This window comes from Anthonomus grandis, chromosome 13 (genome assembly GCF_022605725.1).
Source record: "Anthonomus grandis grandis chromosome 13, icAntGran1.3, whole genome shotgun sequence".
Taxonomy (NCBI): domain Eukaryota; kingdom Metazoa; phylum Arthropoda; class Insecta; order Coleoptera; family Curculionidae; genus Anthonomus; species Anthonomus grandis.
In genome coordinates, this window is record NC_065558.1 from 7259117 (window position 1) to 7284376 (window position 25260).

Consider the following 25260-nt stretch of genomic DNA (forward strand, 5'->3'; position numbering starts at 1 on the left):
GTTGGTGCAGTCTGTAGGATATGCAGAAATATCCGGATTAAGGCAATAAGAGCCTCCAAGGCATAAAAATGGGTTTGTAGCGCCTGAAAAATACAAGAAATTATTCTTCCAGGCAACTGAGTAAAAACGAATTAATTTGTAATAAATTCGGAGAGCTGGAGCTGTCTGTAGGATGCCCAGAAATATCCGGAATAAAGCATTGATAGTCTTCAAGGCATACAAATTGGTTTGTAGTGCCTGGAAGAAACAAGAAATTATTCTTCCAGACAGTTAGAAAAATCTGGAGTAAAACAGAACAACATTCTAAGGAATTTGTATACGTTTGTTGGAGTATTTTGTAGGATAACTGGAAATATCCGGATAAAACATTGACATTCTTCAAGGCATAAAAATAAGTTTGTAGTGCCTGGAAGCAACAAGAAATTATTCTTCCAGGCAACTGAGTAAAATCTGAAGTAAGTAAAAAGAAATGAAATTTGCATGCGTTTGTTGGAGCAATCTGTAGTTTGCCTGGAAATATCTGAAATGAAGCATTGACAGATTTCAAGGTAAAAAAATGGGTTTGTAGTACTTGGAAGAAACACGAAATTATTCTTCCACGCAGTTGATTAAAATCCGAAGTAGAAACGAATTAATTTGTAATAAATTTGCATGCGTTTGTTGGAGCAGTCTGTAGGATGACTGAAAATATCCGGATAAAACATTGACAGTCTTCAAGGCATAAAAATGGGCTTGTAGTGCTTGGAAGAAACAAGAAATTATTCTTCCAGGCAATTGAGAAAAATCCGAAGTAAAAAAAAATTAAAATCTGAGGAATTTGTACGAGCTTACTGGAGCAGTCTGTAGGATGACTGGAAATATCCGGATAAGGCATTGACATTTTTCAAGGCATAAAAATAGGTTTGTAGTACCTGGAAGAAACAAGAAATTATTCTTCCAGGCAACTGAGTAAAATCTGAAGTAAAAAGAGATGAAATTCTAAAGAATTTGAATACGTTTTTTGGAGCAGTCTGTAGGATATCTGAAAATATCCGGATTAAGGCAATAAGAGCCTCCAAAGCATTAAAATTGATTTGTAGTGCCTGGAAGAAACAATAACTTATTCTTCCACGCGGTTGAGTAAAATTCGAAGTAAAAACGAATTAATTTGTAATAAATTTGCATGCGTTTGTTGGAGCAGTCTGTAGGATGACTGGAAACATCCGGAATAAAGCATTAATAGTTTTCAAGGCATAAAACTGGATTTGTAGTGCCTGGAAGCAATACGAAAATATTTTTCCAGGCAATTGAGAAAAATCTAAAGTAAAAAAAAATTAAATTCTGAGGAATTTGTATGAGCTTATTGGAGCAGTCTCTAGTATGACTGAAAACATCCGGAATAAAGCATTGACAGTCTTTAAAGGATAAAAATGGGTTTGTAGTGCCTGGAAGAAACAAGAAATTATTTTTCCAGGCAATTGAGTAAAATCTAAAGTAAAATAGACTGAAATTCTAGCGAAATTACATACGTTTGTTGGAGCAGTCTGTAAGATGCCTGAAAATATCCAGATTAAGGCAATAAGAGCCTCCAAGGCGTTAAAATTGATTTGTAGTGCCTGGAAGAAACAATAAATTATTCTTCCACGCGGTTGAGTAAAATCCGAAGTAAAAACGAATTAGTTTGTAATACATTTGCATGCGTTTGTTAGAGCAGTCTGTAGGATGACTGGAAATATCCGGAATAAAACATTGATAGCTTTCAAGGCATAAAAATTGGTTTGTAGTGCCTAAAAGAAACACGAAAATATTCTTCCAGGCAAATGAGAAAAGAAGAAGCAAAATGAGAAAACAAAGAAGCGTTTGTTGGAGCAGTCTGTAAGATAGCTGCAAATATCTGGAATAAAGCAATAATAGCCTCTAATGTATAAAAATTGGTTTGTAGTGCCTGGAAGAAACAAAGAATTATTCTTCCAGATAGTTAGATAAATCTGGAGTAAAACAGATCAAAATTCTAAGGAATTTGCAGACGTTGGTTGAAGCAGGTAACAAATTAACTAAAATGCTATTTATTCAAAGGGTTTCACACAACTTTTTCAACAACTACCAGCATGGTTTCTAGAAGTAAGACATAAATCGATTTTATCATTACTAATAATAAGCATCTGACATCTTAAATAAGTGACTAATCAAATCTGCAACAAAAAGAAGAAGTTACCGATATAATAAAATATCAGCGATCTTTGAAAAAATATAACTGCGAACAACTACAAAAATGAGCTGCTGAGCATTAACTAGAATAAGAAGCTCTGACTTGACTTTATTGACTGATCCGTTTATTTGATTAAATTTGTTTATTTGATTCAATAATGAACTCAAAAAAGTTCAATGCAATCATTTATTTGATATTTTTTGAAATCCCTGGAAGAGATTTAAAGAGATGACTCCGGAATACTGGAAAATTTGGAAAAATTTAAATTTGTGAAAAAAAATTCTGAAAACTTCTGGCTGACCCAATCAAAAGCTTTAGTTACATCACAAAACACTGCTGCGATGACACCTCCCTCTTTGATACAGAAGTAAAACTGGTGTATATTGGCTCTAGTAAGTATATGTACATCTTCTTCTTTTGCATGTTCTTCTTCTTTAAGGGTTTGAGTTACTACAGCCATAGTTCTTTTTGTCTTTCTCCTTTATGATCTCAACTGCCTGGACAAAACTGATGGGTTTACTTTTAAAGCAGTTCATTTGTTTTTTCCATCACTCTTTTAATTATGCCAACTGCCAGGAAGCTAAATATGTTTTAGATTGAATGTGTCCTGAGGTCGATATGTCGATACAAAATTGATAATTTATAACATTAGAAAAATGACGCTGGAAAGGGATATTTTATATAAAAGGGCTGTTCTAAATAAAAGTGAGGGTGCTTGAGATGAGTAAAAATAATAAGAAATGGTTTTGTATAAAATTAGAGTAGAAAAGTGTTATAAGAAATGCGTAGATTAGAATAGAAATAATCTTGAAAAATTGTGGAATAATCTTAAGATCTTGGTACCTTATAAAAAACAATTTTGAAGGAGAAATAGTCCACGAAGAGGCAGAATAGTAGAAAAATTTAATAAATATTTCATGGAGAGTATAGACAAACTAGTTGATAATATCCCACCAAGAAGAAACCAACATTTTCGTAATAATTGCTGCTTTTAAATGCTATACAGATGACCAAAATGAAACTACTCATCATTTTCTTATAAAATGCGGATCTATTAACCGGTCTCGTTCAAATTGATGCAATCACTGGTTACTCTTCATAGTCAACTAACTAATTTCTGGCACCTACATTTAATTAAGCCGACTTTGGAATATATTCAGTTCATATGCCAAAGAGAGAGTTTATTTCATTCATCTAAACCGAGTACTAATTTATAATGAAGTCGGTGAATTGAGATATGGATTGATCAAGAACTTCATTAGTATAATCTCCAAATGCAATTTGAAGCTATAAAACTCTTATTACCTGAATTACTTTTATTGATTCCAAGTCCTGGTATTGAGTGTTTTCTTAGAATAATTATTTGCAAATTAATATTTTCATAATTTTATACTTACTAAATTAAACTGATTTTGACTTAACATATCTATCGTATGTCGAGTTCTTTTAACAAATCAGAGCAAAACCCTTGTTCAAAATTCCATAATTAGTTAGAGCCTCTAATTAAATGGGTATTGAAATGATCATTTTTCAACTTTCGGGAACGCTGCATTTTCCAATTAACTGAATTATCTGCATCTGTTAGATACGATTAATACATCAACGTTTGGTTCCTTGGAAGTCTTAAAAGATGTCTACTGTTTGTTTTTCTTAAATTTAGTAAGGAAAGTCCCCCATCAGTCCTTAACAACAGGTTTTCCTGCGATTGACAAGTGACAATTTTTTAATTCAAGTGTATTTTTGTATTTGAAGAGAGCATTTGAAACTATTTATAGGAAAATGTTGTGTTTAAAATTGGTCTTTAAATTCTTAAAATTTTATTTGCGTAGTATAGAGACCCACAGGTCCAACATGACATTATTAGTTTAATTTTTGGTGAGGCGCAGAAATATTAGTGAATGGATCAGATAGAGAATAGAAGAGACTTTCAATTGAAGGAAAATGCATTAAACTGTATTTGACTAGTATCTACAGTTGACCTCGATTATAATACAACTGTCACACCCCTCTTAAAAATTATAATTCAATAAAAAAAACCTCGTGAGAACATCTCATTACTATCTCTCTGAAAAAAAAACATAAATAAATGGCTAAAAACGAGTTATGCAGCGCGAGATGATGACTGTGTCCTACATTATTACACCGCTGTACCGTAGCGTATTATTTAAATAATAATTAATGCGAGTGGCGTCCTTTTTTACTATGAGAGCAACGTAATCATCGGTACTACTGAATATCTATCTATAAACTGTCCACGTGGTTTACATTAGGCCGGTACCATGTGTCTCAGTTTTTTTTTTCTCTTAAGGACGAATTTGGCCGTGGCTAATTTTATAAGAGAGCGATCGCACTTTTCTCGTTAAAATCCGTCAGATGGTACTAATAAGGCGTATCATGTTTTTATTGTGTTAAAACGTAAATATTTTGTAAATGCCTTAATAACTTACAGATGTACTTAAGGTTCTATAGGTCATATTTTTTTATGGCACCATGCTGTATAGCAGCCACGTGTTGCCATTATCTTGAACTGCGTTTCGTCAGATTTAGTTATTATTTAAAAAAAGGCAATTGAATTGATTTTTAAGGTTTTAGCTAAGTATGTTGGAAAAAAAATTAAATGATGATAGGAAAGTAAGTAATTCTTATGAATTATTCAGAAAAAACTTTGATCTGAATCTGACATTAAGTCACTTTTATTAAATTAAAGAAACTTTCAGTCAATTTTAATTATTTATTTTTTCAAAGAAACACTGAATGCAAAAACATTTGCCAATCATATTTAAAATATTATAATTTTAACAATTTTATCATCTACCCATTGAATAAAATGAATATATATGCATCTAAGGTTGTTCCCTAGAGAATTCCATCTAATTTCGACATACTTTTATTGTTTTTATGTATCTATGACCGTGTGACCTGTTCTGAGTATTGGATTTGAAGTTGTACTATGCAGTTTTAAAACGTTTTGCAATAATTTGGATTCAATAAATTATTTAAATTGAGCGTTAAAAGAAGTCTCGTTTTTCTGCTCGAATGCCAATTTTTTTATATGGCATTTATTTTCGTTTTGTTATTTCAACGGTACATTTGATTTTTGTGTTATATTTTTTAGTGAAAATTTGTCCTAGATTTTTTCTCTTTTAGCACTTAAACACACTTAAAGAGACAAGTGCCTTAATATTATGAGTCTTAGTTAATTTAATATAGTACTAATTTTTTCCAGGCAGTTAAGGATATTTTAGACTCCTGGAAGGATTCAACTGGCAGATTTTTTTAAAAGTTAAGTTCTTGGAATAAAAGATACGTGTAAATATTTTAAATAATTGAATCCCTCTACAGACAGTAAGATGGATTTCAAATTTAATTCCAGTAAATTAATCCAGTAAGTCGTTATTAAGCTTGTGAAAAAATATTGGATCTATTATGTGAAAATGTATCGGAAATTAATTTAAGTAATTAAAGGTATAAAAAAAGTCTTTGCACGTAGTCCCTGGAAAACATAAAAACTATTTTTTAATTCCAGGCACTTATGTAAGGAGCCTTAATATTTTTTTTCAGAAAATGATTATCACTGAATAATAAGTATTTTGGATTTTTGCTGATTTTTGTATTTTTTTCTTTTGTATTTTTTTCTTTTAACTTTTTATCGAAAAAATTTTTTTACTTAATGCTTCGAACACTATTTTTCAAATTTCAGGCAGTTATTTCCAACCTAAGAGTTCGACATTTAGAGAGTATAAGAAGCCTATGATTGTTAAAGGGTGAGAATGATGTATGTTAAAAAACTAAATTTTTTCCAACCATCGGGTGGAATTTTCATAAATAATAATTTTTCAAAAAGTTCTATAAGCTCTAAATCAACCTTTAACTTTTACCTATACAATGCAATTTTAATCATCTTCCTAGATAAACTAGTAAGGAATTACAGGCAATTTGGTCAAAGAACCATTTTTTTTTCAACTGTGCAACAACATTTTGGGCAATTTCTCAAAAGATTAGGATTTCTCAAAAAATTTATAGATACATAAAATGATCCTCTTACCTTTTTCAATCAAGCACCATTTAAATTATTTTTTTAACTAACATAATAAAAATTTTAGAAGGAATTTTGTTATTTTATTGTTTTTTATTTGCATTTTTATTCAACTGTTCGACCTTATTTTGACAGATTTCTCAAAAACTAATGGTTTCTGAAAAAATGTGTAAATATAGTAACGGATCTTTTAATTTTTTTCAATCGAGCATGATTTAAATCACCTCCATAGCTAACATAATAAAAAAGTTACAACTAATTTTATTAGAGAACAATTTTTTTTTCAACTGTCTGACCCCATTTTGGGCAATTTCTCAAAAACTGATAATTTCCTAAAGAAATTGTTAAGACACAAAATGAACCGCTAACCTTTTTCAATCGAGCACTATTTAAATCACTTCCTTAACTAACATAGTAAAAAAGTTACAACCAATTTTGTTAGAGAGCAATTTTTTTTCAACTGTCCGACATCATTCTGGGAAATTTCTCACAAACTAATAATTTCCCAAAAAATTTATAAAAACACGAAATGATCCTTTAATATTTTTCAATCGATTACTATTTAAATCTTTTTCTTAACTAAGATAATAAAAAAGTTACAAGCAATTTGGTTAGAGAATAATTTTTTTTCAACTATCCAACAACATTTTGAGCAATTTCTCAAAAACTAATAATTTCTCAAAAAATTTATAAAAACATAAAATAGTCCCTTCATCTTTTCCAATCGATCGCTATTTAAATAACCTCTTTAACTAACATGATAAAAAAGTTACAACCGATTTTGTTAGAGAATAAATTTTTTTTCAACTTTCCGACAACATTTTGAGCAATTTCTCAAAAACTAATAATTTATCAAAAAATTTATAAAAACATAAAGTAGTCCCTTCACCTTTTCCAATCGATCGCTATTTAAATCACCTCTTTAACTAACATGATAACGAAGTTACAACCATTTTTGTTAAAGAACAATTTTTTTTTCAACTGTCCGACATCATTCTGGGAAATTTCTCACAAACTAATAACTTCTCAAAAAATTTATAAAATTACGAAATGATCCTTTAACATTTTCCAATCGATCACTATTTAAATTACTTCCTTAGCTTATATAATAAAAAAGTTACAACCATTTTTGTTAAAGAACAATTTTTTTTCAACTTTCCGACACCATTTTGGGCAATTTCTCAAAAACTCATAATTTTTTTAAGAAATTATAAGAAATAAACGTTTAACCTTTTCCATTCGATCACAAGGCATGCCAGGCATAAGGGTACTTCTTATATCACATTATATTTAGATAAAATTCCCATTTTGGTATTATAATATGTTGGGCGCCAAAATAGTGCTTTAATTTTTTAATATTCGATTGTTTTAAATAATGTAATTACCATGACCCTCTACTTACAACAATAAAAAATACTAATTTGATTAGGTGATTTACCGCCCCGTCCCCTTATTATAATTTTATTTTAACCAACGTTTAATTGTACATTATAAATGAAAAAAGGGTAATTTTTCTGGAATCTCAAATGCCTGGAAGAATTTTTTTTTCTATGAATTTTCACGTAAGATATACCAATTCTCGAAAATATTATAACGAAGAAATAAAACAACATAAAATTAATTTTTCTTATTAAAATAATGGTATTTATTACATTAAAAAAGTATTAACATATTCAACAAAATAACAATTAAAAAAAAAACTTGAAAACCAAGTGGTTTTTCTGGAGAGTTTTAAGTAGTTACACCTACACGGCCTATCTGGGGTGCCCTTTCTACATACATAAAAAATAAATAAATAGGTACATAACTATACATTCTTTATACATGATTATCACAAGTAATCAAAACTAACTCAGTGAAACTAAATTTCGAAAAATCAATACAATAAATTATTAGGCAAAAAAAAGCGAAACCAGGTGCGAAGCAAAAACGATATTTTCTTCATTGTCTTTCTTACATGCCAACTTAAACTGAGATCTATCATTTTGTCCATAAGTGCTTACAAAGAATTTGTAACAACAATAACAACTTAAATATTAAGTACACTTTTGGTCGGGGCGGAAAGTACATACATATTTCCAAGCCGGGACCTAACTTTGAAAGCGATTGAAAAATAATAAATAATAAATAAATATACAAAATTAAAAAAAAAAATGGCGTAGAAGACGAAAGAAAATTTACAAAACAGTCGAGACTAGGAGCGAAGAAACTTGCATCAGACATTGATTGCACTTTGTCCTGCGGAATATTAAGGTACATCCATTATAGCACTAGTGTGGAAACAATAAGACACTTAAACAGGCATAAAAAACTAGCGTAAAGAAATTTTTTAGAGAAAATAGGAATCGAGTTTTTTGTTTTATTTTAACCGCTACACTATACAAAATCGACAAAATATACAAAAGAAAAATCAAGATACCCGTATCTTTTATATACACTCTTTAAAAAAAAAAAGTTTCTTATACGTATTTAAGTGGTTATACAATTTATAGGGTCGCAAAGATAAGATAAAGGTGATGAATTTACACATAAGTTTTATAGAAATTTCAAAAATGTACTGTAAAATGGATATAATAGCATAGTAAGTAAAATAAGAAGTCCTAAATTTTTGCAAATCTGGTAGTTTTGTATAATTGTTTAAATTATTATTAAATTTTTTTTGTACATATTTTGTAAAACTTTGAAATAGGTGTCCAGACAAATTGTCCAGAAAATATTTGTACAAAATGTCAACGTTTTACCTAGTCAAGTTTGTCAGTTATGATCATTTTGTACAACTTTTTTTAATTAATATTTAAAAAAAAAAGTTCTCAACTTTTTTAACAAACTTTGAAAACCGCTTAGATAGGTATCAGGTAACAGTCAAACTGTACCTAGTCAAGTTATTGAATTATGTTATAATGTACCATTTTGTACAATTTTATTTCATATTTTTCAAAAATATATTTATATTAAAATATATTTCAATATATTATAATTAATATATTTCAAAAAATACTATAATATTTTGTGTTCAGCCAAATTATCCATAGAATATTTGTACAAAATTTCATAGTCCTACCTAGCCAAGTTTCTAAGTTATGATCATTATGTACAATTTTTTTATATATTATTTTTCGATTTTTTTTCCTCTATTTTTTGCACATATTTTGTAAAACACTGCAATAGATACCCAGTTAAATTGTCAAGAAAATATAAAAAAGATAAAATAGTTCGTCAGTTATAATAATATAGTACATTGTTTTTTTATTAATAATTAAAAATAAATATTTTCTTATTAACTTTTTGCATATATTTTAAAAACGCTAAAATGTGTATCTACTTGTACAAAATTTTAAATGTGTACCTAGCCAACTTTGTAAATTATAATCATTTGGTACAATTTTTTTGTACTTAACATTTTTCGAAAATTTATTTTCTTACTTTATGCATATATTTCGAAAAACGCTAAAACATATCTCTAGTCAAATTATACAGAGAATATTTGTACATAATTCTAAAGGTGTACATAGTGAAGTTTTAAGGTTGTAATCATTTTGTACATTTTTTTTAAATTATTATTAAAAAAAATACTTTTTTACTTTTTGTACATATTTTAAAAAATGCTGAAAGTCCAGTCAAATTATTTGGAGAATATTTCTACCAAATCTCAAAGTTGTACCTACACAAGTTTGTGACGTATGATCATTTAGTACAATTTTTTTTTAACTCCTTGTACATATTTAAAAAAAACGCTGAAGTAGGTGTCCACTAAATTATACAGAGAATATTTGCACAAAATTTCAAAGTTCTACCCAGTCAAGTTTATGACTTTAAGTACATATTTTGAAAAATGCTCATATAGGTATCTAATCAAATTATCCAAAGAAACTTCTGCACAATTTCAAATTTGTACCTAGTCAAGTTTGTGAGTCATGATTTTTGGTAATTTTTTTTTTTGGTAAGAAACGCTAAAATAGGTATCGAGTTAAATAATTTTTTCAGAGAATACTTCTACAAATTCAGAAAAAAATAATTGTAAGTAATCTCACCCTCATCTTATCTCGCAAACCCTTTATTAAAAATTTCAACAAAAAAACTAACCACACTTAATCCCTTCCAATTCTCTTATGAATCTGTTGATGTTTCAACAGGTGTGCCTTTTGCCTAAACGCTTTCGCACACGTGTCGCACCTGAACGGTTTCTCACCCGTGTGCGTGCGCAGATGCACCTTAATATTACTTTTATTTAAAAAACCCCTATTGCAAATATTACACCTATGCACCGGCTTCTCTTTGCCCAATAAACCTAAAGTCTGATCCGTAGAAAAAACCGCGGTACTGGCCGACTGCTGTTTCTTCGGATTCCGGTTTCGTTTTTTCGTCGAACTCGATGTGGTCGTTGTGGTGGTCGTGTGAGGGTAGTTCTGCCCCATCAGCTCCGGACTTCTTATCCGATGATCCTCGTGCAGACTGTGAATGCTGTACTGCGGTATAAATCTACCGTTAACCGTTAACAGTAGATTATCCGTGGTAGAGACAACGTTAGCTGGTGGGCTCGCGGTCGGAATCAGCTCAGCAGCATAGTTGGTCGAACTAGGAGCTTCTTGCTTAACAGGAGGGCCGTTCTGAAGTCTGTATTGTAACAAAGGCATGCTACCGTGAGTCAGTAGACTTTGCAACGTCGAACCGCTTTGATGCGCTTGTGGTTTCCCGTTTCCACCGTAAATGTTGCTTTGGGACTTTTGAGAGAATTCACTGCTGGTGCTCGGCACCAAGAACTCACTCATGCTGTCGTTAATGATCAGCGCCTCTTTCTGGTCACCGTAGTTCTGATCGATCCACGCGTCCAAGTCCATCCAACTGTCCCTGGACGCATTCGGATCGTCACTTTCTGGATTTGTACTGGGAACGGTGGTGTCAGCTATCGCGGACCCGATGATAGCAGCGATATCGTCAATGGACGATATATCGTACTCGGTTATTTCACTTTTAATTTGCGCGGCCGAGTCTATGCTGGCGCAATCCTCGAATTTGATCGCGCTCGATACGGAATCGGCACAATCGTAACCCAACTTCGCCACCTCGTCTACCGTATATAAAGTCTTCTCGTCACCGGAGTCTGAACCGATATTACACGTCGAACTGGACACTATATTTTGCTCGCTAAAATTACTATAATTATTATTGTTCTCTTCTGGTATCCTTTGGGAGATTGTGTGATAGTGGTGCCCTTGGATCCCGTTGATGCTCAGGTTCGCGGTGTAATTTGTGAAGGGCGGCAAGGGCTTCAGTTCGGCCAAGCTCATCGTTTGGGAGGAACTAAGTAGGTTATTGAGGACGTCCATCGACGCTTTGTTCTCCATATCCGAGTCATCTTGGACGGAGGCTTCCAGTAGTAACTTATCGGAGCCCAAATTACTAATCGCCCCGTCCAGGATCAGTTTGTGATCGATAAACTCGCTACTGCTGGAATTTTGCCAACACGGCGAGGTGAATATCGAGTCTACTTCGTCTACTGCGCTGCTTCCGCTTACTGCCATATTGCTACCGGATAGGTTCGGATATTTCATTGTTTTCATCTGGGGTAGTGGGGCGGTTTCTTTCTTGTCATCTTTTCATTGTGGCCCAGGAGTTTCTGAAAAATAAATTAAGTTTATTAGTTTTTATTGTTTAGGGAAGGTTTATGGGATTCGGGGGGTTGGTACTCCATAGTGGTGACTTGCTTTAGCATGGATGATTGGCACTTGCTTAATAAACATGATCGAGTATACATCACATACATTTTTAAGAAAAGGGTTTTTTATTAAAGCAATAATTAATAAAAGCAATCAACTTTGAAGCAGTCTCTTGTGCAACGCTAAACCAACTAATGTTGGTTTAGCGTTAGTAAATGCATGCGCGTAGTAAATGCAATTTACTAATTTTCAGACCGCCCAAATATAAACTCGTTAGCGTTCAATCAATCGCTAAGGGTTCCAAGTGATTCAGGTTCAATAAAATTAACTTAAGTACCAAGCAATATGCAAAAGAAGCGTCATTTGGACGGTCCCTAATGATAGACCGCGACGTTCTTTTAATTATTCGCCCATTAAAAATCTATAATAAACAAAATGGTGTTATTAGAAGAGAAAGTTTCGCGACGACGTCGAGGCCTGACCTCAAAAACTGACTCTTCAAACGATATGATCCGTGGTTTTATGGGTTCTATGGCACATTATAATTCGATATTTTTGTTTGCTTGTGCCACTTTGAATTTCTTTAATTTCACTTTTCATTGGTTTGGGTGTTTTTTTTTCACGTTGTTATTGATGGAAACATTCGTTGTGGTTCCATTCGAACGAGCTTTTAAATTATGGAAAAGTATCTGGGTTACTCGCCCGTGAGATTCTTGAAGACATTGACGGGCAATTAGGGTACAAACCCAATTTTTTGGATAAATGAGAGTGTTACTTTAAGTATTCTTCTTGTAACTTTAGAGCAACGAAACGTTAATTATTTTTTTCATAATTCAACGGAAAATTTATAAATTTCTCGCCTTGAAAATCCTAACCCAATTGTCTAACTGAAACGGAAAATTTTGAAGTTTTTTTTCCGAAATTTGGGAAAACAATATGGCGGGTTTTATTCACTGCTTTGCGATTTTGTATAGTTCTGTTTTTTTTGTCATATTTGTCGAAAAGAAAATGGTGAAATAAAAATTAATATAAAATGCCATAAATAAAAATTAAAAATCATTTCAACTACTTTATAAATAAAGACTTTAAATCCTTAAGTTTTGAAAGTATTAATATATAAAATTACTAATTTTTTATACTGAGTAATTTGAACTTAATCAGAAATGAGTATGATCTGACATTTTATATTTTGGAAAAAATTATTTTCAAAATAATAGCTTAAATTAAAGTCGCAGTTTTTATAATACCTAGAACAACTGCCTGGAATAAATTTTTAATTTAAATCACAAAAAAAGTTTTTAATCTCTTTAACACAGTTTTTCCTAGTTGTAAAATATTTAATAATTTTTTCCAGGCATTAAGTGTATAAGGTATGAAATTTTTTTAAATATACTAATAACAATTGCTTGGAATAATTAATTTTTTAATTTTTAAGCAACCAAAGCAATTTTCCAGGCAGTTTTTAAGCACTTTACGTGAATTTTTTCCGGGATTATTTATTAGAACTGCCTGGAATACATTTTTAATTTAAATCGCTACTTGAAGTCAGTTTCCAGGTAGCCTTTGTGCTCCTAAGTCACTTTTTCCAGGATCTTGTAGAATTGTTTTAATTTCTTTCACTTTTTTACGCATGTATGAACCTTTCGCATTCAAATATTATATAGAACAACTGCCTGTAAGAATTTTTAAGAATATATATTTTTTTCTAAGCAATTAGAGGTAGCAGGGAGTAAAATTAAATTGCTTTTTAACTTTCTTAACAGCTTCGCAATTTTCAAGTATCTGGACCTATAAAAGTTAGTAAACAGTTTTTAGTCTATTGATTTAAATTATCTAGCTGATTCTGGAATTTTCTTGAATCAATTTCTTTGTTTTATTTTCTGAGAAATATCATCAATTTTCAAAAAAGGCGAGGAATCATTCATGAAAAATGAGTGAAGAAAATTTGATTGATTTTCTTATGACTCTTTGATCACACTAATACTACAAATTGACGTGCAGTAATTAAAATAAGAGGCAAGGAAAAAGTCCCTGCAGAATCCAACTGAGAGCAGACGATACCGCCGTGGTGGGTGGTGATCAGAGAAATTTTGGATCTAATGCAAAAATTAAAACCCAATGATATAGACCCACTCATAAAATTATTGAGAAGCAAAAGAGGACTGGATAAGGACGAGGTGTGAGGTACTGCAAGACTTACAGCAAAAACATGATGGTGTCAACTTGCACAAAAAATTAAAGGAAATATCTGGAGCAAATATGCGACCAGCACCATATAGACTAATAAAAACCAATATCTTCAAGGAAAATTACATCCTTGACTTATTTGCCAACTTACGATAATTAAATGTGAAGTTGACTATTAACTAATTAAAGAACAATAAGGGTCTAAGATCTGACAATATTTATACAGAAGTTATTAAGTTAGTTGATGCAGAAAAGTTGAATCTGTTTCCAAAGCTACTAAATCAAACTTTTAAGTCTGGTAAAATTCCAGAATGGCTAGGTTCATTCCTATTACCAAAAGGCCAGATCCTCGTCAATGTAATGACTTAAGTTTGATTATATTAATAAAAAAAAAATTTTTAATTAATATTCCTTAAATTTAATTTTTTGCTGAAAATTTTATAGGAATTTAGATTGTTTTATGAGAAAATAGAGAAATGCAAAAATTTCACGAAAATTGGTTACTATCCAATCCAATTAGCTTAATTTATTTCAATATATTGATGTAAACTTTAAACTTTTAATTAATTTTGGAAAATTGCAGAAAAAAAAACATTGTGTTTAAGTCGTTTTTAAAAATCGTTGAAATAATTTCGTAAAATTATAGAAAATTTTAATTTCATAAATTTTTTAATCAGTTTCTCCAATAGAACTCAATTATAAAGAATCATTGTAATGTTAGACATATTAATGAATATTTAATTTTTATTAAATTTAATTCTAGGCGAATTTAACTAAATACAATTTTATTCAATTTTTGCTAAAAATTTAATTTTCACAAGAGAAATGCGTAAAAATTGGTCGATATCTAAGTTAACCCAATACAATTCAATAAACCCATCACAGAAGCAACTAAATCAGTTATTATATTACAAGTTAATTCCAACCCTGCTACAGAGTTCAAAATTTTAATTTATTTTGGAAAATTAAAGAAAAATTATTGAAATTTCATCCAGGATCATAGAAATCGTGAAAACGATTTGATAAAATTAAAATCGTCTAAATTTTACACATTGTATTATTCAGATTAAAAATATGATATTGTGACGACAAGCCACCTATTTGAGAGACCACCCTGTACGAGCTAGACATCCGAAGCGCACGTGGGCTGGGAAACAACGACTCAGCATAATGTGTTATTGTAATTGCATAGCTAATAAAATGTACTAATAATTAGTTGTCACGTAGACACCAGAATTATAACATCTAGGCAACTCAATATACCATCTGTTCATTAAAGCCCAACACAGTAGTATTAATTAAGCTACAACCCCCAAAGAAAGTACTGGTGTCACAACTGATGGAGGCGCCGCGTAATCCTATCGTACAGAGTAACTTCCGCGAAAACTGATCTACATCTACAGTTAAAGTACTAGTTCACGTGGTTGATCACTCGTAACGTAACGTCGGTCGTAGAAAGTGTAGAGTACATGTTAATGGTTAGAAAGTGTAGTGCGAGTGTAGTGAATGTTCTTAAGAAGTCACGCTAGAGCCAATAGACGCCGCTCATCACTTCTACCAGTTAGAAGTAATCAAACAGTTAACATGCCTAATAACCAAGATAATGATGAAGTAGGAGAAAATCCCAGAGGTCAAGACCGAAACGCAAGGGAAGTCTATACTTCCGTAAATCCAAAAGTATTCGCAGGAAAAGAGGGTGAGAACGTGGCATCATTTATAAAAAATTTTAATAGAGCCGCAAGAGCAAACCGTTGGTCTAAGGAGACTAAACTTCTCCAACTACCATGCTATTTGGAAGGTGCAGCTCTAGAATGCTTTGAAACGATAGAGGAAGATATAGAGACGTACGACGAAGCAATAGAGTCTTTAAGAGCCAATTTTACAAAAACAAAAGACCAAGAGCAGGTGTATGTTGGGCTTTAATGAACAGATGGTATATTGAGTTGCCTAGATGTTATAATTCTGGTGTCTACGTGACAACTAATTATTAGTACATTTTATTAGCTATGCAATTACAATAACACATTATGCTGAGTCATTGTTTCCCAGCCCACGTGCGCTTCGGATGTCTAGCTCGTACAGGGTGGTCTCTCAAATAGGTGGCTTGTCGTCACAATATCTTGAGATTTTGGTATAATCTCAAATGCCTGTAAGAAATTTTTCATTTTTTATAGGCAGTTAAGAAGGTAGGTCTCATGGCTTTAAAGCATTTAAAATAATTTTTTCTCAGTTATCTTAACTCAGTAAACTAAATTTTCAACTGCCTGTAAATTCATAATTAATATTCAATTTTTTAACTACCTGTAAATGATTTCTCAATTTTTTCTAGGCAGTTGAAGGCATTTCTTATTTCTTCCAGGCAATTAAAGGCATTCGTTCTAGGCACGTACAGTATTTTTCCTTTACTCTCAGGCAGTTAATACTGAAATGTCAAATGCCTGTAAGAAATTTCTAATTTTTTATAGATATCTAAGAAAGCATGTCTCATGTCTTTCAAGCATTTAATAAAAAGGTTTTTTCTCACTTCACTTAAAATTGAATTTTCAACTGCCTGGAAGAAATTTCTGATTTTTTCCAGGCAATTGAAGAAGCTTTTAATTTTTTTTCCAGGCAGTTCAATATTCAATTTTTAACTACCTATAAATTATTTATAATTTTTCTATGCAGTTGAAGGCATTTTTTCCAGGCAATTAAAGGTATTTGCTTTAGGCACGTACAGTATTTTTTTTTACTCTAGGGCAGTTAATACTGAAATTTCAAATGCCTGTAAGAAATTTCTATTTTTTTTATAGGTATCTAAGAAAGCATGTCTCATGTCTTACAAGCATTTAATAAAGTGATTTTTTCTCACTTCACTTACACACAACTGCCTGTAAGAAATTTCTGATTTTTTCCAAGCAATTGAAGAAATTTCTAATATTTACCAGACAGTTCAATAATCAGTTTTCATCTACCTGCAAATGATTTATCATTTTTTCCAGGCAGTTGAAGGCATTTCTCATTTCGTCCAGGCAATTAAAGGCTTTCTTCGTAACATCTACAGTATTTTTCTTAAGTATTTGTCACAGGTAGTTGCTAAAGTTACTATTTATGGATCACTCACTGCGTGTAGGTGCGAACTGAATGCACACCTAATTATACTACTTGATTGACATTACGTGATGCAAAATTCAATAGAGACACATTTAGATCATACAGTGCACAAATGACATTTACTTGGCACTGCTCCTTCAATACCTCCAGTGGGGCATGTTCGGGTGGTCGGGTGATCCAAGACGGGTCCATGCTTTTTGTTGTTTCTTCAACAGCATTATTTGTCTGTTCAACTATGTGTTGTGGTGATCATTAAATCCTTTTTATATGTGGTTAAGTCTATGAATTGTAGACCATTGAATGGGCACTGTTTCCGCTTTTTTCCAATGTTAATAACTTCGCGGCTAATTACCTTTGAGGTTGTACACGATTTTTTTCTTGTAACGGGATTTGACCGAGAAAAAGAAAATCCAAGGAAATATGGAAATCTGAAAATCGTGATAGATCGAGTTAAGAAATTCATTAGATATGATCTCAACTGCCTATGATGTAATAAAGATCTGTGTTTCAAGTATCATCTTGACTTTTTTTAGATTTACCTTTTGATAAGCACTAAAGCTACTATAGCAAAAAGATAGGTAAAAACTGTGTACGAGTGAATCATCAGTGGCTTTTGTGTCAGAAAATATCTGAAAAAAACAAAGATGCCAAAAAATTAAAAAGAAAATTTTTTTGCCATTAAAAATGTATTAAATACAAAAAAGAGAGATGCTGGCTTTTTGGATTGAATCAATGACATGATTAAGACATACATAAGAATACTAAAAGAATAACTGACATTTTGTGATTTAGTGATGATCCCATATTATAAGATTCTGTAGAATTTATGAAAATACCTTTGGAAGAGGAAAAAAGAACAGATGTGGCAAAAAAAAGGAAAAGAGATTGGACTTTTTTTGTTTGTTTTGAAATTATAATAGAAAGGAATATAAGGTAACTCAAAGGGAAATAATTTAAAAACCACAACTAGTTCAACAAATTCATATAAAAAACCATTAAATCAGATGATATTTTATTGCGATTTTGCTAGACGGTCCAAACTTGAGAAAAATTTAAAGGAATTTTAAAAGAAGAAAATCTCATTTAAAAAAAATGCAGATGCAAATAATTAGCTAATTTATAACAAATTTATTAAATCAAATTACAAAATTCAGCTGCAATGTTTCCAATACAATTTCCTTACTTATCATATGAGAGATACTCATTAAAGAAAATATCCTGAGTCGTCTGCAAAAAACGCCTCGCCTCGGGAATACTTATAAGCAAACGCTCATAAAATACAAAAGGCGGTACCGTTAGCCGAGCGGCGTGGAGGACGGGAGGGAGGGAGGGCACTTGGTACTGCTGACACACTTCTACTGTACCGGGCAGACGGAGGATCTCCCATCGTTGCTGATTTGCCAAATGTCGCAGAAATATTTTTTTTTTACTTGCGTGCGGTATTAGAAAGTGGTATGGGCTTTTATGGGTGTATTATTTTGTTTTTATTGAATGCGTTTCTATGATGTTGACAGTGGCAAGGATTATTTTAAAGAGGTTTGATAAAAAAAATGTTTTTTTTGCTTGTTTATCGAATTTAATTCGATATAATTAATTAACAATTTTAAGTACGTAGACTTACTGAGAAAAACGCCTCAGCTGCCTGAAATTATTGAGTAATTTCTCCTCGTATTTGGAATTTTTAATCAGAATTTGTTGAATTATCACGGTTTGCATTTTTTTCATTTCCTTCAATTTTAGTCACTTTTTCTTAAATTTCCTACAATTTCCTTAATTTTAATCAACTATCTAGGCGAATTCAGGAAAACGCCTCAACTACCTGAAATTATTGATTGACTTCTTACAGGCAGTTGAAATCATATCTAATGAATTTCTTAACAATCCTCGTATGTGGAATATCTAATCAAGATTTGTTGGATCTATCACGATTTTCAGATTTCCATATTTCCTTGGATTTTCTTTTCATATATCCTTCCGTTTCCTAAATTTTTGCGACTACTTAAATGAGTTGAGGAAAATGCCTCAATTGCCTGGAAATATTGATTAATTTCTCACAGGCAGGTTGAACTTATACCTAATAAATTTCTAAAAAATCCTCGCATTTGGAATTTCCAATCAGGTTTTATTGGACCATTATGGTTTGCAGATTTCCTAATTTCCTTGGATTTTCTTCACTTTTTCATATATTTCCTTTTGTTTCCTGACTGTTTTCAGCTATATAGACAAATTGAGAAGAAAAATACCTTAACTGCCACTACAACTGAACTATTGATTGATTTCTCACAGGCAGTTAACGTAGGTATAACCATCAATTTATTAAAAATCTTCGTAATTTCTAATCAGGATTAATGAATAAGACCATGATCAGTTTTAGATTTCCTCCGATTTCCTCAAATTGATTTTTCAGTGTGTTAAGATCCAACTTAAATATTGGCTATCGGACTTCTGACTTCGTAGTATCTGAAGTTTTCTGTAATGTTATATTTTCTTAGTTTTATAGACGAAAAACTACTTGAAATTATTTATTGTGATGTGCAAAAGATATTTTCATGCTGTCTTGAATATCTGATATTTGGAATCATTCTGGACAATGAGAGGTAAGAAAATTTATTATACCTCATTAGAGTTTTTCAAATTTGCTAATTAATTTTTTTTTTACTTTTCAAATTTTTCATAAAAAATGCCTTAAAAAAATTAAACCGACGAGGATCCAGTTTAATTTTTAAATACTCTTAGGTTGGTTTGACTTTCTTTCCTCGTAGCTCCTTAGATTTCCTTTCTTCATTTTTTTTGGTTTTCCTCAATTGCCTGGACGAAATATAAATATTAACTTAACTAACTGTTCTTCTCTTATATTCTACTGTTCTATCCCTTTAGTTGCTAAATATTTCAATTATTAAAGTTATAAGCACAAACACTGGTTGATGTTTAAAAGAGTTCAACCGACAATCAAGCAGCAAACACCCATGTATAAACTGCTACGAGTTTTAATTAAGAAACCCAAATAAGAGCAAAAAAATTACATTTTAAGCACACGAGGTAAAGAACGAGTCGATTAAATGAAATAGCAAAAACGGTGCATCCAACATGGCGAGGAGAAAGTGGTTGTGACTTTTGCGAGAAACGCACGAGCGAGCCATTGACTTCTTCATCGTTAAGTTCAAAGAAATCTAAACCGCGGATCATGGAACAACCTTTACCTTTACGTCGGTTTATTCATCATACATCGGAGTTGTTCGTACACGCTCCCAATTAACCATAATGTTAATTTATAATTAGTGTTTTCAGTTACCTAACCCAAATAATCCGTAAATATTCGGCGATGCGGGCCAGAATACCGTAACGTATTAAATAAAACATATAAATATATAACGTTGTCAAAATTTATTCGATGTGCTTGTGCCCACAGCCTTTTTTTTTTCGTCGAAGAAAGATAAGAGATTTAAAACGGTGTTTTTTTTTTAATTAATTAGATATTTATTGAGAGGGCAGATTTTGAGTGTAGAAGTACCAAACGTTTAACTGTCTATATATTTCCAAAGGTTTTCTGTGACACATTGTCTACAAACCAAAAGTTTGAACCCTAACTGACTGTTGATCTCGTTTAAAGTTCAACAGACAAGTAAGTCAGTAACTTTAGGACCAAGAATTAAAGTGATTCTACCAAAAATTTCCCCAGTAAAGATAAATGAACGCCTCGGCCCACGATGACATTTATTTAGGCCATCCAGCCATACCTTTGCAGATAGGCACGTTAGAAATACGTCTTTACAGACTGTCAACCCAGATCTCAGCGATGACGCTCAACGCGAAACAATACCCAATAAATACTACAATATGCCTCTTTGGCTCATTTACAAACAATGGTCACATCGGTAATATATGCCACAACATAACGGATCATGTTATATCTAGCATCTGCATCTCATTAGTATCTATTTGTAAAGGAGGATCGACGAAATTGGTGCATATAAAACTAATAAAAAAATTCATATGCAGGTTGGAGAGTCGATGGTTACATATAGAGACGTATTTTCCCAACCTGTATAAAAATTCTTTTGGTAACGAATCGATTGGAAAAAAATGGAAAAGTGACATAAGAAGACCCAGGAATGGAATTTACATGGATATTATTTTTTTAAACTTAGTGATGGAACTTCTAGGAAGTTAAGATGTAAATTCAATAATTCAAAGATATACACACAGTTGCCTGGAAGGAATTTAATTTTTTTTAAATAAATTCAAAAGTACTATGGGATGTAAAAGCCAAATTGTCTTGAAAAGATTATAAAATGCAACGATGTGTATAAAAGAATGAAAAGGCATATTGCTTAATGACTAAACTGAAAGGATATAAATCCAGGGCTGTAAACCTGTTGATCAAAACCCTCTAATAAAAGTACGTAAATCTAAGGGCATGAATTCATGGATAGAGACCCAAGGACACTAAGGACACCTTACCTGGAATAATAATAAAAATCACAAGGATAATAATACAGGAATAGAAACTCAAGTTGATGGAAAAAAAAAGAACTGATGGTTAGAAAAAGGAGTAACTTTAAGAAGAATTACAAATATTACCTAGGAGAAAACGAGAAAACAATAGAGGCAATTTAAGATGCACTAAAAACCTTGGAAAAATTGAAACTTGTAAGAGCACATACGAAAATTGCCTGGCTAAAAAATACAGATTAGATTTGCCTGGAAAAACTTAATTAATTAATCAAAAATACAAAACTCCAAAAATATGCATCTAAATTGCCTAAAAAAAAACTGTAAGAGCACATAGGCAAATTGTCTGAGAAAAAAGACACATTGATTTCTCATACTTCAGGCAGTACAACCATCAATTTAATCAAAACATTTCCAGACAATTAGGCCAAAGTAGTTTAATTATTCCAGGCGTGTCTCGGCTTTATCTCAACTGACTGGAATAGTAAAACCACTTAAGTGCCTGGAAATGATAAGCCTCTATTACATAGTTATCTGAAATTTCAAATTCAATTGCCTGAAAAAATTTTTCTTTTAATTACCAAGCAGTTGACTCATTCAAACAGTCAAAGCATTAGTTGCCTGAAATAAAGCAGTTGTTTCATAACTTCTTACGCAGCTGTCTGAAATTACAGTTTTACAAATTCTGATTTAATTGCCTGGAATAATTTTTTTTATTCCAGTAAAGCCATCAATTTTTTTAAACATATTTGCAAGAAGTTGGAACAAAATAGATTTATTGTTCCAGGCAATTGGTCAACGACAATTCCAGATAGTCCAGAAGTTTCGGGCCTATAAAAATAACTATTCTAGTTACGGTAAAATTACTGAAACTCCGGTTGAGTTTCAACTATGCCTGGAAAATTACTTAACATGTACTCAAATTGTCTGGAAAAATTGGAAAAAAATACAAAACTCTAAAAATATGCACGTAAATTACTTGGAAAAAATATAAAATGCCAAGGATTCACTGACGTATTGTCTGAAAAAAAAAATTATATACATTGGAAATAATAGAAATTTTTAAATAATGAATTCCAATATTCGACAAAAATGTGTTTTATATAAACGTTGTTAATTGAAATTTCCAATATAAATCAATTATATTCAATTAAAAAAGCAAAAAAAATATTGTATTGACTGATATTTTTTAAAATTTAATTAGAATTTACAATAAATTTCCGACCTAATATTATTACGCTACTTATCCTACCGACTGCGCTTATTTTAATAAACAAAAAAAGAAAATCGCGAAAAAATTTAGGAAATTGAGAAAAACTTAAATAAGAATTTGCTAAATATTTAATTTTGCGATTTTTTTGGAAAAAATAAGGTTTGTTATATATCTAAATAATTTACTGTTAGAAAATAGAGAAACAGTGAAATTTCCACTTTTTTTTTCATTCTTTCCAGAACTATTTTTAATTTAAATCAACTGTATATAATTAAAAAAAAAGCTATGGAAAAAAAAATAGTGAATTGAGGTATATTTTTATATATTTAAATATAGAAATTAATTTAAAAAAAATTAATAAAAATAGAATTTACAACAAATTTCACATATTTACAGGAATTTATCACAAAATGCCTGGAACTCAAAAACTTCAAAAACTGTTAAACATAGAACTTAACATTTTTATAGAGATTGTCTAGGTAATTTATTTGTGACACATATTTAAGGATATTTAACAAAATATGTAAAAATGATTAGAGAAAAATTAATAAGGAAATCAAAAAATGCCTGTCACTCAAAAACTATTAGGCATAGAAATTTGAAAATTTGTCTACGAATTTTTTAAATAATTTAATTGGACACCTATTTTGAGATTTTTCAAAAAAAAATACGAGGATAATATTTTTAAAATTTTGAAAAAAATGAATAAAAAAGAAGTAAAATTAGAGACTTAAAATTTTATATACGGATTCTTTTAATAATTTAAGTAGACATCTTTTTCAGGATTTAAAAAAAAACAATAAAAAATTAAAATTAAAAAAAATCATAAAACGCCTATAATTAACAAACAAATACCAATAGAAATCTAAGAATTTTTATACGGATTTCGTGATTAATTTAATTCAATATCTACTTCAGGATTTTTCAAAAAAAATTATAAAAAACCACAAAATGTCTATAATTCAAAAACTTTTGGACATAGAAATATGAAAATTTGTATACGAATTATTCGGTTAATTAATTTAACACCTATTCCAGGACTTTTCAAAAAAATATATATAAAATTTAAAAAAAAATTGGAAAAGGTTAAAAAACAAATCACAAAATACATATAATTACACAGTGCTACTCGGCTATAGGTCATTGGTCAATTAAGTTACATAACAGTATTACCAAAAATTACGAAAAAATATAAAAAAAGAGAGTTAGATACAACTTTTAACAGTAAATAAGAATAGAAAATGTAGGAATTATTTTGCATTATAGTTCACCATTTTCACTGTTCTACTTTTCTTCTTTCCTTTCTAAGCCAATCTACTTCTATAAAAGCCGTTCCAGGACTTTGTTTTTTGAACTAACAATCCTGGATAATTTGACAATTTTATTCCAGGAATCTGACTCTACTATGGATCCTTAAAGTAACTCTATAATTTTCTTCCAAAAACACCTTGTCTTTAATATACTCTATTGGTTTTCAATACTGCTGTTACCAACATACAACCACAAAAACACCTTTTTTAAGTTCAAATATTTAATCCGTGTCTAATAACACTAACAAATAAAGTCATTATTGATCATTGTCTCTCTCTCTCCTGAGAAAATTTCCGTTCAAAGACGGTGATTCGAGATGGAATCATTCCATTTATCCACAAACCGTGTACCGCAAGAAGAAGAAGAAGAAGTAAAAATACACAGTCGCAAACAATGATGCAAAAACTGGAGTAGGCCACGAAACGAGTCCAGTTGACTAAATTCACTTTCAATTAACGGTTTTGGAATGATTAGGCTTTGCTTGCCGCGATCTACGTATATGACGCGCTTTTAAAAGTACCGTTAGGGCGAATCCTCGCTATTAGTGGCCACTACTCGGTAAATCGTCGAGGATTTTACGAATTAACGTTACATTTATAACTCGCGATGTGCCTAATTAATGTTTTCTTTAGTTTTGGGTTATTTCTGGCATAATTTAGCTTGCGTGGTAGGAGGAGATCTGATGGGCAAATGGTCATTGATGATATACTTTGAATTTGCAAGAAATTTTACCTATTGCTAGGAGGGTATACCTATATATGGACTTAATTTTGTTGGATATTGGAAGAAAAATTAAGGAATTAAGGAATGTGCTGAGGTATTTTTACTAAGAAAATCTGAATAATTTAAGGTGACTTAACTGAATTTACAAATAATTTTTTTTTTTTGGTCTGTGCATTTTTTCCAGACAATTTGAGTACATGTTATGTAATTTTCCAGGCATAGTTGAAACTCAACCAGAGTTTCAGTAATTTTACCATAACTAGAATAGTTATTTTTATAGGCCTTAAACTTCTGGACTATCTGAAATTGTCTTTGACCAATTGCCCGGAACAATAAATGTATTTTGTTTCAACTTCTTGCAAATATATTTAAAAAAATTGATGGCTTTACTGGAATAAAA

General features: G+C 31.0%; 1 protein-coding gene across 1 annotated transcript in view; it reads right to left on the reverse strand.

The window, feature by feature from the left end:
- Window positions 1-9241: 9241 nt before the first annotated feature.
- Window positions 9242-25260, reverse strand: part of LOC126743740 (ichor-like) — a 36341-nt gene continuing 20322 nt past the window's right edge. The window contains exon 2 of the mRNA XM_050450954.1: window positions 9242-11841. Coding sequence (XP_050306911.1) covers window positions 10313-11785 — 1473 coding nt within the window. The 5' untranslated portion in view covers window positions 11786-11841 and the 3' untranslated portion in view covers window positions 9242-10312. The remainder of the gene's footprint in view (window positions 11842-25260) is intronic.